The sequence below is a fragment of the Chiloscyllium punctatum genome, chromosome 14 (genome assembly GCF_047496795.1).
Source record: "Chiloscyllium punctatum isolate Juve2018m chromosome 14, sChiPun1.3, whole genome shotgun sequence".
Taxonomy (NCBI): Eukaryota; Metazoa; Chordata; class Chondrichthyes; order Orectolobiformes; family Hemiscylliidae; genus Chiloscyllium; species Chiloscyllium punctatum.
The window spans coordinates 16,631,478-16,650,001 of record NC_092752.1 but is presented as its reverse complement, the minus strand read 5'-3'; the positions used below and the strand labels follow the sequence as shown (position 1 = coordinate 16,650,001).

The 18,524-nt window shown below is 41.2% G+C and overlaps 1 protein-coding gene across 3 annotated transcripts in view; it reads left to right on the top strand.

Moving 5' to 3' along the window:
* The window catches only part of hpse (heparanase), a 194,155-nt gene that overhangs the window by 1,764 nt on the left and 173,867 nt on the right, over window positions 1-18,524 (top strand). For 2 of the 3 annotated variants that reach the window (XR_011962395.1, XM_072583960.1), the window contains exons 2-7: window positions 446-591; window positions 7,701-7,823; window positions 8,094-8,264; window positions 12,505-12,691; window positions 13,502-13,549; window positions 17,677-17,770. Coding sequence is in view for 2 of the 3 variants with exons in the window: in XM_072583960.1 (XP_072440061.1) it covers window positions 446-591; window positions 7,701-7,823; window positions 8,094-8,264; window positions 12,505-12,691; window positions 13,502-13,549; window positions 17,677-17,770 (769 nt within the window). In the remaining variant the exon portion in view is untranslated. The remainder of the gene's footprint in view (window positions 1-445; window positions 592-7,700; window positions 7,824-8,093; window positions 8,265-12,504; window positions 12,692-13,501; window positions 13,550-17,676; window positions 17,771-18,524) is intronic. The other variant, XM_072583961.1, reaches the window with a different exon arrangement.

The window sequence follows — 18,524 nt, the reverse complement described above, 5'->3', positions numbered from 1 at the left end:
TTCATCATCATTGAGGACAAGAGAAATGGAGTTATGGATCAGACAGGTTGATGCCTTCTTACTTATCTAGCTATTCAGTTAATCCTCGTTAAACCAGATAACTAATACCATTACTTTAGCAATATTTAATGTGATGTGCTACCCAGATTAAATTGAGCCTTCCATTTGCATATAAAGACATCCTCTCAATCTTTGGTTTCTGTGTTTAAACTACCATAAAAATGTTCAGTTACATAACCAGTTGCGCACAAGTTCTTCCTAAAAGGTGATGCAGCCCATGACTTTATGGATTGCAAGAAAAGCCCAAAGGACTTTGACAATGCTGTTATTGCTACTTTTCTGACTTGGGTGCTTTGTAAGTATGGGTCTATGTGTGATTTTAACAGGAGAAGCTCACTGTTTGTAGCATTTTGTTATGCAGACCTTGCTTTTTTTTAAAACCTAGATCTCAGAAACTAATCACTTTAGCAAAAGGCTTGTCACCTGGGTACCTGAGATTTGGTGGAACCGGAGCTGATTTTATTTTATTTGAACCAAGTGATCAATTGTCCTTACCACAAGAACATGGCTGGGAATCTTCAAGAATTGAAGGTAAACATTAACCTGATAATAAACTAAACAACATTCTTTATCTTGTGACATTGTCTTTGGATTGAAAGTCATGATGCAGTTATTAAAAGAACTCTGTGGCCTACCAAAAGTGTTTCACTTTAGAGAGTCATAGAATGATTACAGCATAGAATGAGATGACCATTTAACCCATTGTGTCCACATCAGCTCTCTACAAGAACTACGCCACATATCCCAATCCTCTGCTTTTTCCATGTAGATGTACAAATATTTTCTCTTCAGTTGCTTAGCTAATACTCTTTCAAAAGCCATAACTGAATCTGTCTCTACCACATTCTCAGACAGTGCATTCCAGCCTAATATTGTAAAAATATGTTTTCTTCATATCGCCTCTTTTTTTTTGTCAATTACTTTAAGTTGATATTGTCTGGTTCTCAACCTTTCCATCAATGGGAACAGTTTCTTCCTGTCTTCTCTGTCCAGGCCCCACATCTCTTCTCAACTGTTGCTTTTTCAAGAAGACTAATCCCAAACTCTTTGATCTATCCTTGTAACTGAAGTCTCTAATTCCTGGAACAGCTCACATAAATCTTTTCTGCTCCCACTGCAATGCCTAGATTTGCCACTTGTCCAGTTTTTAGCCAATCTGGCCATTATCAGTTACTAGATTGCGACATATCTGGTCCAGTACCTCAAGTGAAGCACCAAATTAGGTCTCTTCTCATTTCTTTCCCCTTTACAACATCCGACTGGAGCACAGAAAACAAAAGTTGGATTTCATTTTTTTTTTCTCTCATTTAATTGCACTTGTGCTTTCCTGCTTCACCTTGTGCCATTTGCCATGATGGAACTCTGCGTGAAGATGTCATTTCCTCATCCACAGTATTCCTTGCCTTGTGGTTCACCTTGCCAATGCCTTCATATTCTTACCAAAGCGTGCCACTCAGTGTTGATGCAATGCTGCAGTTTTAAAAATAAGCCACTATTTTGGAAGGATTTGTCATAATTTTCTTGATTTTGTGTTCTGTGGCTGTCTTAATAAAGTCCAGGATTCCCAACACATTTATTAGCCACTTTCTCAATCTACCCTATCACTTTCAACATATATCTGAAGTTCCTCTCATCCTGCCACTCCTTTAGAAAATGTAGTCTTTATTTTTAATTGCCATTTCTCATTCCTCCGATAAACAGCTATTAATTTTCACTTTGTTTTGAATGAAGGGAATTGCTTGACCAGTAGTTCCGAATGTAATTTTAATATGTTGTGAAATGATGTGCAACAACCCTAAAATGTACTGGTGCTACCATATTAGAGGACAAAGCAACTGAAAGAGGATGCCAGAGAACATGGGTGGGTTCACAGAGTTGACAAATGTGTCAGCTGCGGTTCTATACAGAGCAATGTAAAGTAGCACATACAGCGAGAAGGAAAGACCTCTGTCTGAGGACTTCCTGCTGAAGTTAAGTGAGGGGTCTGTGTAGTTATTGGACCATCCTGGTCTCTCAAGCATATGTAAATATAGCCTGGCTCAAGTGAGAGATCCTATTGATTTGTTTGAATCGAGTGAAAAGCCAATGTTTGTTTGTTTCCTTAATATGCTGTTGTACTGCATTCGTGACTATGTACTGGTATATTTTATGAATAAAGTATGTTTTGAAATTTTAAAAAGACATACATGGAGAAGGAAAGAAAGACTATCTTAATCTAAAGATGCTTTGTGATGCAGGTTGTTACTTCTCTAAACTATGAACATTAAAAACAGCTCAAAAGCAAATTTTAGTCTTCCTTTGGGCATTCTGCACGTAAAATAAGTGAGTTTCCCCGCCCCCCACCTCCTACAAACCACAATTTAGTACCACAATTTAGTACCACGAATAAGTAACATTTACAAATTCAGAGTTACACGACATTCGGCCACTATTATCTGAGTGGGTAACAACCCAATTTGAAACTCGATATAACATCTAAATTTTTGTTTGAGCTGTGCTATCTTCCTGCCTGTCTGATTTTATTTATGTGTTCCCCATCTTTGTTGACGTATCGAGATTGTGTAACGGTGTTCCAGTGCTTTTCACAAAAGGTGCCAATAATTCAACATATCCTTGCCCTAGAACTGGGCAAAGGTTGCAAAAGGTGAACTTGTGTGCTCGATGTAAATTGTAACATTGACGTAGAATGACATGCTTTTAGACAGTGGCTACCGATTAATTGAGGAGGCTCTTTTTCTGGTGGTCCTAAGGGCCAATGTTTTTATTTTAAAAGCACGCGGTCACCCTCTGTTGCTGAGCTGTGTCACACCGGATTTCAAAATTCTCACCAGCACTTCCCAGCAGGCGAGCGTGAATTCAGCAAATCACATGCTGACTCATCGTTTCCACTCTTTCCTCAGCAGTTTGCCTGGAAGGGGCTTGTGATGACAATAAATCCACGTGACTTTGACATTTCCCCACTGCTGACGGGACATTGAGCTGTTTCGTTGATCATTTTGTCCCATGTCACTCTTCGGTGAAATTACTAACTGGAACAGCTGACTGTCGGTCTGGGCTGCATGGACTTCCCCTTTTTCCCCAATATGAACCTGTGGTCCAGCCGCTGTGTAATTTCTCCTGCTTCATTCCATTGCTAGATCTCTGCCTTTTGGCTCATTAATACCAAATTTATGAATTGAGAGTGTAGAAAGCTCGGTGAAGCATCTGGCAATTATCACATTCTCGTTCAACTGAGTTGTTACCCACTCAGAGCACCAGATAATAATGGCCGAATGTCCTGTAATTCTGAATTTGTAAAAGCTACTTAATCGTGGTACTAAATTGTGGTACTAAATTGTGGTTTGTAGGGGGTGGGGGCGGGGAAATTCACTTATTTTACGTGCAGAATGCCCAAAGGAAGACTAAAATTTGCTTTTGAGCTGTTTTTAATGTTCATAGTTTCCAGAAGTAACAACCTGCATCACAACTGGAATTAACAAAATCATCCTCCCGCCCGCCCCCTCGGTTTAAAAAAAAATCCAAGACAATGGGTGAAATATTAACTCCCCCAAAATCCATCCAGGTTTATAAGTTAAAATCAGCCCCAGGGTCAATGTGTTTATATATTAAATCAATCCGTTCCGGGAGGGGTTTGGGGGAAAATAATATGCTAATACTCCATTATGGGTTAATGCGTTAAAATGCAGTTAACTACTTAGGCCACAATGGAAGCATTTCATAATTGCAGCCCCAGCAAGTGAATTCCCAACCTCAGCTTAGTTAGCTGGTAGGTCGCTGAACATGCTCCTCTACATCACTTGGCAACAGTTCAGATGCTGACTACAGATAACTGAGCAGTGAGACTTCTGCTGTTCCTGTAAAGTGGAGGTCCATACCCTGAAATTGGGAAGAGGGTGCGGTGGTGATCACTGACCTGTTTCTCCCAGCCATGTAAATAGGGCATGTGAGTGACAGGAATTTGAATAGGAACTTCAAAACTACTGAATAAACATTATAAACAGAAACTGCTGAAGAGAAGGCTCCACCTTATTTTTTTGACAAATAGCTTTAGAGCTCAAAGGTAAACCTTGAAGTGCAGGTTCATAGCTCCTTGAAAGTGGAGTCGCAGGTAGATAGGATAGTGAAGAAGGCATTTGGTATGCTTTCCTTTATTGGTCAGAGTATTGAGTACAGGTGTTGGGAGGTCATGTTAAGGCTGAACAGGACATTAGTTAGGCCACTGTTGGAATACTGCATGCAATTCTGGTCTCCTTCCTATCGGACAGATATTGTGAAACTTGAAAGGGTTCAGAAAAGATTTACAAGGATGTTGCAAAGGTTTGAGAATTTGAGCTACAGGGAAAGGCTGAACAGGCTGGGGCTGTTTTCCCTGGAGCGTCGGAGCATGAGGGGTGACCTTATAGAGGTTTAGAAAATTAAGAGGGACATGGATAGGGCAAATAGGCAAAGTCTTTTCCCTGGGGTTGGGGAGTCCAAAACTAGAGGGTGTAAGTTTAGGGTGAGAAGGGAAAGATATAAAAGAGACCTATGGGGCAATTTTTTCACACAGAGGGTGGTACGTGTATGGTATGAGCTGCCAGAGGAAGTGGTGGAGGCTGGTACAATTGCAACATTTAAAAGGCATTTGGATGGGTATATGAATAGGAAGGGTTTGGAGGGATATGGGCCGGGTGCTGGCAGGTGGGACTAGATTGGGTTGAGATATGTGGTCGGCATGGACGGGTTGGACCGAAGGGTCTGTTTCCATGCTGCACATTGCTATGACTCTGTCTCTATTCACTCCCTCTTCCAACTCACAATGGCAGTAGTGTGTGTACAAAATATAAGGTGCTCTGCAGCAACTCAGGAATTTAGACCGCACCTTCCAAAACCACAATCTTTGTGAACATGGAATGGAATTGGCAGCAGAAGAATGGGAACGTCATTAGCTGCAAGCTCCCCCCCAAATCTCTGGCCACTATATATCACCATTCCTTCACTATCACTGGGTCAAAATCCAGAAACTCTTTTCCCACATTCCTTCAACCTGGACCGACATGCACTCGGTAACACAACTGTCTTTAATTTTGTGACAGTTTTGGAATAAACTGCCAGCTTCTCTTCCCAAACTTTATCTGGATGATATGATATTATGATTAGAACATTATTGATGTGTACACACTGGCTGCTGGTTTGCCATAAATACAGGACAAGATGCTGGCACAAGTGCCTGGATACTAAAACTAATACTAAAGAAAGGTTTTGTAAATTCTTTACTAAATTAAAGGAGTGGATTTTTAAAAATTTCACTCTCTTTTGTTCTTTTACCATCCAAGCCACGAAGTCCCCACCTGCAATTAGGTAGTAACTGATCTTTATTAATACTTCTGTTGCAAAGATCAGTGCATTCAATTTTTTTTAAGTTTTAAAATGGCCATTTCCTTTCTCAAAGGAAATAATGTTATTTTTACATCCCCTCTGGGAGTTAACATTAAGTCTTGAGCTTCTTCTAAAAAGAACTGAGGCTCTCTTCTGTTCTTGATGCTGTACTCTGCAGACTAAATAAACCTTCTGAGTTATTTGCATGGAATGTCTCACCAGCTGTACTTTCCTTGAAATAATCGGTTTACGTCTGCAGTGTAGCCGTCTGAAACACGATTGCTTGTAATCTTAGTCTTTGCTGTGTAATCTCCTCTCTAAAGAGCGTTTTAATTTTTAAATGTATGTTGTTCCATTAAGATGCTCCAGACAGGGTGGAGGCTCTGTGTTGGTTTGTGTGGGGTGTGGGAGGGGAGTGTGAGGAAGATTAATCTCAAGAAACACTAACACAGGCACACAATCCTGGGTGAAATAAAGACCAAAAAAAATGCATTCAGTAAGTATTGATCTTGGAGCCTTTAGTCTGTGTATTTGATGTGTTTGTGTACACAGCAAGGAAGTGTGCGGTGTCTTCCCTATTGAACCTTCAAACTGGTCACGATGGTGGGAACCTTGATTTCACAATTGAGTCCTGAGAGGGAAATATAGGGAAGGGTTAAGGGAATGAATGAATGAAGGGGTTTGTTGATCATGGGTTTCTAAGCATCTTCCAGTTCTTTACTGATACTCTTGGGATGTGGATATAGATTTAAATATTTTGATTTTCTGCATTTTATTTTGTGAAGTGCCACATGTTTGATATGAGAACCTTCCTCTTCCCATTCTTATGTTCCACTTTCAACTTGCTTGAGTCAGTGAGCTCAGATTTTAAATTGCCTGCATGGTTGTGCTTTATGATTGAGATCCTATGATATTAGCACTGATATGCCTGTGTGCATTAATCTGTATGCTATTAACAGTTGTGTCTTCATTCTAACTGCAGAGGGAATCTATAGAATCTGTACAGTGTGGAAACAGGCCATTTGGCCCAACAAGACCACACCCACTCTCCAAAGAGCATTCCACCCAGACTCTTTCCACCCCTCCCCCCAACCCTCATCATATCGCTGTACCTCCTATAGCAAATTCACCTAACCTACACTATGGCCAATTCACCTAACCTACACTATGGCCAATTCACCTAACCTACACTATGGCCAATTCACCTAACCTACACTATGGCCAATTCACCTGACCTGCACATATTTGGACTGTGGGAGGAAACCGGAGCATCTGGAGGAACCCCATGCAGACGTGGAGAGAATGTGCAAACGTCTCACAGACAGTCACCCACGGCTGGGTCTGAGCCTGGGTCCCTGGTGCTGTGAGGCAGCTGTGCTAACCCCCCCCGGCCACCATGCCGTTCCTGAGGTGAAATGGGGCGGAGCTTGTGTGATATTAAAGCTGTGTTTAAAGTCTGAACTAAACCGTGTCCAATGTTTATAATAATCTTTCCTCCCCATTAGCTTCAAATTGGGCTTCCAGTTATAATCTGGGATTCGATTTTAAAGATTTTTTTTTAAAACATCCAACCCCACTCCAGCTCTCCCTGTCAGAATAAGTGACATCTTGTTATCTGAGACAATAAAAATGTCAAGGGACTGTGAGCCTGTGTCTTGGGATTTCATATGTTAACCTTCACCCACCCACCAGTCATTGGGGGTTTGCATGTTTATATAATGGTTAATATATTCCATGAAATCCACTGATCATTTCTGATTAATTAAAACATTATCCATTTGCAGTTGATACCTGCAGTATATTTTTAACTGCATTCCATTAACCTATCAACCTCTGAGTAGTTGCCTCATGAACATCTACCATGGTTTTTAAAGTCTTCATTCAGGGGATGTGGCTTCGCTGGCCAGGCCACCATTTAATACTCATCTCATGCCTGTCCTCTCATCTAAATTATTGGAGGCGCAATCTTTTAAGGGACCAATAACTCTGTTAAAATGGCAGAGGAATTTGATTATTAAAATGCTAACACAACGTGATAAGTTGTTGGAAGGGAGCCCATATAGGGTGGGGGATGGGGGATGGGGTGGTGTTGGTGTGTGGTGCACTGAAGGTTTCATTTGAGTCCCAACTTCTGATACCACTGTGGAAGTTGGGAAATTTCAGATATTTTCTCTGAATGGTGAGCAGGAACTGGTGATGGAAATACAAATTTATATGCGTCTTTTGGCGAGGACCCTTTCCAGTATTAGGACTGACCATTTCTTTGCTTAATCTCCTGGTAGGTACCTGCCTCAACACAATTCCTGATGACTTGGAGAAGTACCTAACACTTCTCTTGGCCTTGCAAGCTCCTGTCATTCTGAAAGAGCAATTCCAGCAAGACTTTAAAAACATTACTATTTCAGGTAATCTTAGAATTTTATAATATTGTTAGGCAAAATCTGCAAGGTGATATCAACGTTGTGAGAAGACTGTTTTTACTCACCATTTTAAACTTGGTGTTAGGACCCTTGTTTTTCCAGAGATTGAGCAGAACCTTTGAAATCTCAGTGACTGCCATGCAGTGGGTAAATTGATTGATTGTAATGCTGAACAACGCACCATTATCATGTAAGTGGAGTGTGTCAGCACAAGTATACAACGTGATCTAAAATTGATTTTTTTTTAACTTGCAGAAAGGTCTGTGGACATCTTGTACAGTTTTGCAAACTGCTCTGGGCTTCATTTAATCTTTGGTCTCAATGCCTTATTGAGGAAAAAGCAAGCATGGGACAGTTCAAACGCTCAAAAGCTTCTGCAGTACTGCGCAATGAGAAAATATAATATGTCCTGGGAACTTGGAAATGGTAGGTTAATACTGATTTTTATCAGAGAAAGGGAGGCATAAATTATTTAAAATATTCTGTTTGAAAAAGCTATAAAAATTATTTATAAAGTCCATGTTCCAATGTATATTAGTTGCTTAGGTAAAGAGATTGCTCCCGATCTATCTATGATGGTACGTGAGATGGCACCGAAGGTGTGAGGAGGACATGAAAAGAAATCAAGGAGATAGATACAGGTTAAATGTACAGACAACAAATTGGCAGATAAAGCATAATGTGACAAAGTATGAATTTAATTCACTTTGGTAACAAGAATATGAAAGCAAAGGATTTTTCAAAAGATATGAAACTTCTAAATTTTGGTGTTCAGAAAGTCTTGTGATGTGTATGGGGGATCACATGGAATTAGCATGCAGGAACCACAAGCAATTAGAAAGCCAAATGACATGTTGGCCTTTATTACAATGGGTATAAGTCTTGCTAAAATTGAGGAGGTGATGGCCTTGTTGCTAGTAACAGTCGCTAGATTTTTAATCCAGAGCGAAACTGAGTACTGCAGGTGCTGGAGATCAGAATCAAGAGTGTGGTGCTGGAAAAGTACAGCAGGTCAGGCAGCATCAGAGAAGCAGGAAAATCGAGTTTTCGGGCAAAAGCTTTCATCAGGAATGAGGCTAGGAACCTCGGAGTTGGGTTCTAGCCATTGGGTGGTAAAGGAGTGATGATGGAGGAGGCCCAGGACCTGTATGTCCTTGGCGGAGTTGGTGGGGTGGTGTTGAAGTCTTCGGCCATGGGGCATAGGGTTGATTGGTGCGGATGTCCTGGAGATGTTCTCTGAAGCACTCTGCTGAACACTTCAGCCCGGAGCCTGGAGGAAGAACGCCTCATCTTCTGCCTTGGGACCCTCCAACCCCTTGGCATCAATGTGGATTTCACCAGTTTCCTCATTTCCCCTCCCCCCACCTTATCCCAATTCCAACCTTCCAGCTCAGCACCATCTTCATGACCTGTCCTACCTGTCCATCTTCCTTCCCACCTATCTGCTCCACCCTCCCCTCCAAACTATCACCTTTACCTCCACCTCCATTCCACCTATTGCACTCTCAACTACCTTCTCCCCTCCCCCAGCCCCACCCTCCTCCCATTTATCTCTCCACCTCTGAGGCTCCCAGCCTCATTCCTGATGAAGGGCTTTTGCCTGAAACGTCTAATCTCCTGCTTCACTAATGCTGCCTGACCTGTTGTGCTTTTCCAGCACCACACTCTTGACCAATAATCCAGGGGTCAGACCATAGAACAGTTCCTAAAGATTAGAGGGTAGGTAATGTAACTCCTTTACTTTAAAAAGGAGAGAGAAAGCAGGGAATTATAGACTAATGAGTCTGATATCGGTAGGAGAGACAATGCTAGAGTCCATCATTAAGGACTTTATAGCAGAGCACTTAGAAAACAGTGGTCAAATCAGGCATAGTCAGAATGGATCTACAAAATGGAAGTCATGCAAACTGGAACTAGTAGAGTTTATCAGGGGACCCACTGGATATGGTTTAGACTATAGACCATAAGATGTAGGAACAGAATTAAATCATTCGGCCCATCAAGTCTGCTCCATTGTTAGATCAGGGCTGCCATGTTTCTCAAAACCATTCTCCTGCCTTCTTTCCAATTCCTTTACTAATTAAGAAACATCTGTCTCTGTCATAAATACACTCAAGATTTGGCCTCCACAGCTCTCTGCAGTAGTGAATTCCACAGACTTGCCACCCTCTGGCTGAAGAAATTCCTGTTCATCTCAATTCTAACAGGTTGTCCCTTCACTCTGAGGCAGTGCCTCTGCTTCTAATCTCTCCTATTAGTGGAAATATCTTCCCCACGTTCATTCTATCTAGGCCTCTCAGTATTTTGTAAGTTTCAATGAGATTCTGCCCTCATCCTTTTAAATTCTACTGATACAGAACCACAGTCCTCAAATGCTCCTCATATGATAGACATGTTATCCTCTGGCACATTCATGTAAATCTCCTCTGGATCTCCTCCAATGCCAGCACATCCTTCCTTAGATATGGAGCGCAGAAATGATTGCAATATTCCTAATGTGGTCTGTCCAGAACTTTATATAGTCTCAGCAGTGTATCTCTGCTCTTGGATTATCAGAAAACAAAATCCCACATAAGAGATTAATGTGCAAAATAAATGCACATGGTGTTGGGAATAATGTATTGATTTGGGTAGAAAATTGGTTAGCAGATGGGAGTAAATCCTTTTGTGAATGGCAGGCACTGACTAGTGGGTTACCACAGGGATCAGGAGTGGGATTCCACTTATTCACAATATTTGTTAATGATGAGGGAACTAAATGTAATATCTCCAAATTTGCAGATGACACAAAGCTGGGTCGAAGGGTGGTCCGTGAAGAGGGTGCAGTGTGATTTTAGATAGGCTGAGTGAATTGGCAGATGCAGTATATTGTGGATGAATGTGAGGTTATCCACTTTGACAGCCAAAGTAGGAAGGCAGACTATAATTTGAATCGTTGTAAATTGAGAGAGGGGAATGTTCAACAAGACCTGGATGTCCTCATGCACGAGTCGTGAAAGTATTCTTACAGGTTCAGCAGGCAGTAAAGAAAGCAAATATACGTTGACCTTCAAAGCCAGAGGATACAAACAAGGATAACTTGCTGCAATTATACATTGCATTGGTGAGGTTGCATTTGGACTCTTTATCTGAGGAAGGATGTTCTTGCTATGGATGGAGTGCAAGAAAAGTTTATCAAGTTGATTCCTGAAATAGCAAGATTGACATATGAGGAGAGATTGTGTTGGTTAGGATTGTAGTCACTGGAGTTTAGAAGAATGAGGAGGGATCTCATAGAAACCTATTAAATTCTAACAGGAATAGACAGTTTTGGTGCACATGTTCCCAATGATGGGGAAGTCCAGAATCAGAGGCCATAGCTAAGGATAAAGGATAAACCTTTTAGGACTGAGATGAGGGGAAATCTCTTTACCTAGATAGTGGTGAGTCTATGGAATTCACTACCATAGAAAGTGATTGAGACCAAAACAATATGTGTTTTCAACTAGGTAGATATAGCTCTTGTGGTTAAAAGGATGAAGGGATAATGGGGCAGGTCAGGATTAGGATATAGATTTTAATGATCAGCCATGATTAAATTGAATGATCAAATTGTTCACTCCTGCTCCTATCTTCTATGCTTCCATGTCATTTTCTGGGGACCTGGGTTCAAATCCCACCGCAGCAGATGTTGGAATCTGAATTCAATGAAAATCTGGAATTTAGAGTCCAATGACAAGCTTGAAACTATGGTCAGTTGTTGGGGGATAATCCACCTGGTCCACTAATGTACTATAAGTAAGGAAATGTCATCTTACCTAGTCTGGCTTACATGTGACTTCAGACCTACAGCAATGTGCCCTCTGGGCAATTAAGGATGGGCAAAAAATATTGGCCTAGCCAGTGACACCCACATCCTGTGAATGAATAAAAAAGAATTGCACAGGGCTTTGACACCACACCTATAATAAAACAAAAAAAAGGTTAGCATTCAGGTACAGCAAGGAATTAGGAAATCACACTCGTGCTCCTACTTCTTATACTTGTTTGCACAGCTTTTGTCTCCCTGTGTAACAAAGGAGAAACTTGCAGTAGAGGCAGTGTCCTTAAAGTTAACTCGCTTGACTCTTGGAATGAGAGGGTTGAACCACAATGATAGACTGAGTAAACTGGATCTATACTCTGCAGTTTAGAAGAGTAGAGGGTGAGCTCATTACGCTTACAGAATTCTGAAGAGGTTGAACAGGGCAGACACTGAGAGGTTTGTTTCCACTGACTGGATGGTCTAGAATATGTGGCCCTGGTCTCAGAATAAGGGGTCAACCATTAAAATTTGGATTTCTCTACCCCAGAGGGTTGTTAAAGTAAATGTCTGATACTCAAGCAATAAATGTATAGGTACTCAACCAAAATGTTTGATTAACTCAGCTCTCACTGATGATCTAGTTTAAAGAAGCTGCTACTACCAGTTGTTTGCATTTCACATCAGTGTGCTCTTCCGATGAACCACATAAACTAAGTCAAAAGTTGGAAGTGGTCAGTTGGTAGGGTGCTTTTTACTGAAACCTTGAATCTAATTAGTTCTGTGGAAATGGACACGTGACCAGACGACATACAAGGACACAGAATTCAGGGTGGACAATATGCAACCTTGTTAATCTGTTCTTTCTTTATCTTGTTTTCACAGAGCCCAACAGCTTTAGAAAGAAAGCTCACATAAAAATTCATGGCTCTCAGCTTGGACAAGACTTTGAGCATTTGTATAATCTGCTGCACACATTCAAGAGCTTCAACCACTCTGGACTCTATGGACCTGATATTGGACAACCTGGGAAACGAGCGATAATCACCTTGCTGAAAGGGTTGAGTTCTCTGTCAGTTTTGCAAATATCTGCTCCAGGAACAATGCCCCCATGACTATTAGTTACCAGAGGTTTTACTTACTGTTAATAATGCCAGTCAGATGGCATGTAGAAAAGAAACCTCCATGGTAGGATCTCAAGATTTTTGCCTATTGGGCCAATTCAGAGACTTTGGAATAAAGAACAGAAATAATTTACCTATAATCAATTTCATGTCGTTAGAACATACCAATGTTTGCTATAGTGGAGTAAATACTGATGTAGTGTTGTCACTGTGGTAATGTAGGGAAATGCAGTAAGATCCTAGATACAGCAGTGATACAACTAACCAGTGATAAAGCTTGGGTAACAAGTATTTACAAACTCATTGAGAGAACTGACCTGGCTCCTCTTCAGATAGTACTTTGTGGTCATTTACGTCCACCTGACAGAGCAGGTAGTTTTACCTGAAAATAAAGTTTAGGCTCATAGATTGGGCTGGGCAAGATGACTAATATTCTTTGCGCATCAGATCTGTTTGTGATTGAGCCTGTTAATATACTTTGGAAACATTTTCAACTATACTGTTAGAACAGTTTCCACAACCGTAACAAAAGAATTTCCATTAGCTGATAACAAATCTCTATAACTTAAGGAAGGTGCTGTGTCAGTTTAGACTGACAACACTGTAATTCAAACCTTCCTGCCAAGTTGGGAGAAGGGTCAATTTGTATGTCTTTTCCTTGGTCCATAGTTTGAGTTTGAAGTGGCCAGAAATTCTGAGATTGTTTTGTTCCAAAGTGATCTTTTAATTAACAATATTTTCCCTGATTTTACCCTTAGATTTCTTAAAACTGGAGGGAATGTCCTCAGTGCAATCACCTGGCACCAGTAGGTAACTTTTTGTTTTGTACTGATGATGATAGGTTCATTTGTATAAGGTTCTGAAAAAGTTAACAGTAAGCTATATTGAGCTCCACCCTCCATCAGATATGTCATAGTCTTTTGGGTGGAGATGGTTGAGGTGTGCAAGAGTACACAAAAGAAAAAATGTGTTCTGTACAGATCCCAGGAGTGGTTAGTCATTTTGGTTAGCAAGTTAATGGAACCTGTAAGACAAGTTTCTCATATAGAGTCACGGAGTTATATAGCATGGAAGTAGATCTTTTGGTCCAATTCTCCACGATGACCAGAAATTCTAAATTGATCCAGTCCCATTTGCCAGAATTTGGCCCATATCTCTCTAAACCCTATCTATTCATGTACCCATTCAAATGCCTTGTAAATGTTGGAATGGTACCTGCCTCCATCACTCCTCTGGTAGCTCATTCCATAAAAGCCCCACCCTCTGCAAGAAAATGTTTCCTCTCAGGTTGCTTTTAAATCTTTCCCCTCTCACCTTAAACCTAGGCCCTCTAGTTTTGGACTCCTCTACCTTGGGAAAAGACCTTAGCTACTCACTGTCATGCTGCTTATAATTTTAGAAACTTCTGTAAGGTCACCCCTCAGCCTCTGATGCTCCAGTGCATAAAACCCCAGCCTGTTCAGCCTCTCCCTATAGTTCAAACCTTCCAATCCCAGCAACATCCTTGTTAATCTTTTCTGAACCCTTTCAGGTTTAACAACAACTTTCCTATAGCAGGAAGCTCAGAACTGAATGCAGTGTAAAGCTGCACCAATGTCCTATAAAGCTGTAATACGACATCCGAATTCCTATGGTCAATGCACTGACCAATAAAGGCAAGTGTACAAAACTCCTCCTTCACCACCCTGTCTACCTGAAACTCCACCTTGAAGGAATTACGCAGCCGAAGTCTCTCTGTTCATGCTCAATGGTCTATAGTTCCCTGGCTTTTCCTTAATTAATGGCACTACATTAGCCACCCTCCATTCTTCCAGCACCTCATCCATGGCTGTCAATGATACAAATATCTCAGCAAGGATCCCAGCAATCTCTTCCTCACCATCTAATAATTAGATAAGCTCTAGATCTTCATTGAAAAAGGTGAATAGGTGTTGGCAAGCCACACAAACCAGAACACCACATGCTGATGTCTGAAAATACAATATGGTACCATTAATAGTATTATGAAGAATACAAAGTCCCCTAACGTGACAGTAGCATGCTGAAATACATTACTATAAAATTGAAGCAGTTTTGATAAAGACAAACAGAATTTTCAGATATGGCAGGAGCCAGGGAGTGAGGTTTGGTGCCCCTACTGGACACTGAGGGAGTATTCCCCTCCATTGGAGTTGGCAAGAAGTGAAAATAATTGGTTATGTTAGTCTTAGAGAGAAATTTATCAATTTCTGTTTTGAACTTATTCATTAACTGAGCTGTCACACCCCTTTGGGGTAGAGAATTCCAAACATTCATGATCATCTGAGTGAAAAAATTCCTCCTCATCTCATTCCTAAATGAGATTGTCTCCAGCTAGAGGGAACATCCTTTCTGCATCTCCTCTGTATATTCCTTTAAGCATCTCTTTGGTTATGTTGAGATTGCCTCTCATTCTTCTAAACTTTGGAGAATATAAGTTCAGTTTCCTCAATCTCTCCTCAAAGGGCAATCCCACCATCTGAGGACTCGGTCTGTGAACACCTGCTGCATTCCCTCTGGGTCAAGTATATCCTCCTTTGAGTAAGGGGACCAGAAGTGTGCACAATACTCCAGGTGCAGTTTCATTAATTGTTCTATACAATTTAAATGGGACTTCTTTGCTCCTGTATTGTTATCCTCTTGCAGTAAAGTCAAACATACCATTTACCTTCTAGCTTGCAGTCTGTCTGCATGTTAGGTTTTGGTGACAAGGTCACTTAGGTCCCTTTGGAAATCAAATCTTTGCAGTTGCTCACCATTTTAAAAATGCTCCACAATTCCATTCCTAATAACATCTGTGATGTTAGTGTTTTCCACATTCACCTTGACAACTGTATGAAGTTTTGGGAACTGATCCAAATAGGAAATGGCCTGGCCTTGCAATACGGATTGGCCTTTAGTGCTTTGAGGAGAGATTGTGGGCATTTGAAATAAATGCACAACATAGAGATAATGTTACTGAGATATTTAAGATCGTGATCGTTGATCAGTTCCTCTGCAATCTGGTTATAGTTCATTTTAATGCAAGCCCAATACCAGAGGACACATTCTCAAAGATTAAATGAGAAGGTCAATACAGGGGATTCATGATTTATGAATGTCTGGTTTAGCTTGTACCACCAAATATGATCTTGTACAAGATGTAATTTTAAGGATCTGACCTACAAATATTTCCTGTACTCATGAATGGCTGCTTTATATTGTCCTGGGTTGTTTTCTGACTTGCACACAAATTGACTTGCAAACAGACTCCAGATTAAACCTGTTCACAACTTGTGGACTCTCTGTACACACTTACAAAACTGTAACATTGTACACAGAAACTTGATGAATATATGCGATAGCTGAGAGAATGGATGCAGCTATAAATTTTGGAAATGATTCATACACTTTTGGCTAATAGGGGTATTGAAGGACATGAGATAAGAAGTGGGACTTAGAAATTTGTAAACGTTTGTGACCATCCTAATGAATGGATAGAGGTTCTTTAAAGTGCATTGTTCAGTTTTCCAAAGGGTAATAGAAAATAATTTGGGGAAAGGGAAAGAGATATTGTTTAAATACGTATGTTCTGGCTACCAGAACAGAATAGAGTCATAGAGATGTACAGCACAGAAACAGACCCTTTGGTCCAATCTGTCCATGACCAGGTATCCCAACCCAATCTAGTTCCACCTGCCAGCACCGGGTCTATATCCCTCCAAACCCTTCTTATTTATACACCCATCCAGATGCCTTTTAAATGTTGCAATTGTACTAGACTCCACCACTTCTTCTGGCAGCTCATTCCATACATGCACCATCCTCTGCATGAAACAAGTTGCCTCTTAGGTCTCTTTTATATCTTTCCAGTCTCACCCTAAACCTATACCCTTTAGTTCTGGACTGCCCCATCCCAGGGAAAAGACTTGTCTATTTACACTGCCCATGTGCCCATTTTTGGGCGGCACTTTGGCACGGTGGTTAGCACTGCTGCCTCACAGCGCCAGAGACCCGGGTTCAATTCCTGCCTCAGGCGATTCTCTGTGTGGAGTTTGCACATTCTCCCCGTGTCTGCGTGGGTTTCCTCCGGGTGCTCTGGTTTCCTCCCACACTCCAAAGATGTGCAGGTCAGGTGAATTGGCCATGCTAAATTGCCCGTAGTATTAGGTAAGGGGTAGATGTAGGGGTATGGGTGGGTTGCGCTTCGGCGGGATGGTGTGGACTTGTTGGGCCGAAGGGCCTGTTTCCACACTGTAAGTAATCTAATCTAATGTGCCTCATGATTTTATAAACCTCTATAAGGTCACCCCTCAGCCTCCGAGGAAACAGCTCCAGGGAAAACAGACCCAGACTATTCAACCTCTCCCTATAGCTCAAATCCACCAACCCTGGCAACATCCTTGTCAATCTTTTCTGAACCCTTTCAAGTTTCACAACATCTTTCCAATAGGAAGGAGACCAGAATTGCATGCAATATTCCAACAGTGGCCTAACCAATGTCTTTTACAGCCACAACATGACCTCCCAACTCCTGTACTCAATACTCTGACCAATAAAGGAAAGCATACCAAACGCCACCTTCACTATCCTATCTACCTGCAACAAGGTCTCTTTGTTCAGCAATGCTCCCTAGGACCTTACCATTAAGTGTATAAGTCCTGCTAAGATTTGCTTTCCCAAAATGCGGCACCTCGCATTTATCTGAATTAAACTCCATCTGCCACTCCTCAGCCCATTGACCCATTTGGAAATGAAGCACTTCACACTCACCATCTTCGTTTTAATTTAGTTTCATCAATGCAATTAAACTGTGTTGATGAAAATGTCTAAGTATGCAACTTTTATGTAATTATGTTCAAGCATTCACTGGATTGAGTAGCTAACATTCTCTGAAATACATGCAGTATCAATAATATGCTTCATCATTTGCCAGTTATTACTTGAATGGGCGGACTGCATCACTGAAGGACTTCCTGAACCCTCAGGTGTTGGACAGCCTTATTCTTAAAATTAATCAAATTTTTGAGGTAAGCAGACTTTTGTGTAATAAAGTCCATGTCTTTTTATTTTTCTCTATTTTTGATTTATCATAAAATCACTATAGTGTGGAAACAGGTCAGATTACAACAGGATCTTGACCAAATGGGCCAATGGGCTGAGAAGTGGCAGATGTAGTTTAATTCAGATAAATGAGAGGTGCTGCATTTTGGGAAAGCAAATCATAGCAGGACTTATACACCTTAATGGTAAGGTCCTAGAGAGTGTTGCTGAACTAGAAGATCTTTGGGTGCAGTTTCATAGCTCCTTGAGAGTGGAGTCGCAGGTAGATAGGATAGTGAAGAAGGCATTTGGTATGCTTTCCTTTATTGGTCAGAGTATTGAGTACAGGAGTTGGGAGGTCATGTTGCAGCTGTACAGGATATTGGTTAGGCCACTGTTGGAATATTGCATGAATTCTGGTCTCCTACCTATCGGAAAGATGTTCTAATACTTGAAAGGTTCAGAAAAGATTTACAAGGATGTTGCCAGGGTTGGAGGATTTGAACTGCAGGGAGAGGCTGAACAGGCTGGGGCTGTTTTCCCTGGAGCGTCGGAGGCTGAGGGGTGACCTTCCAGAGGTTTATAAAATCATGAGGGGCATGGATACGATAAATAGACAAAGTCTCTTCTCTGGGGTGGGGGAATCCAGAACTAGAGGGCATAGGTTTAGGGTGAGAGGGGAAAGATATAAAAGAGACCTAAGGGGCAACTTTTTCATGCAGAGGATGGTACGTGTTTGGA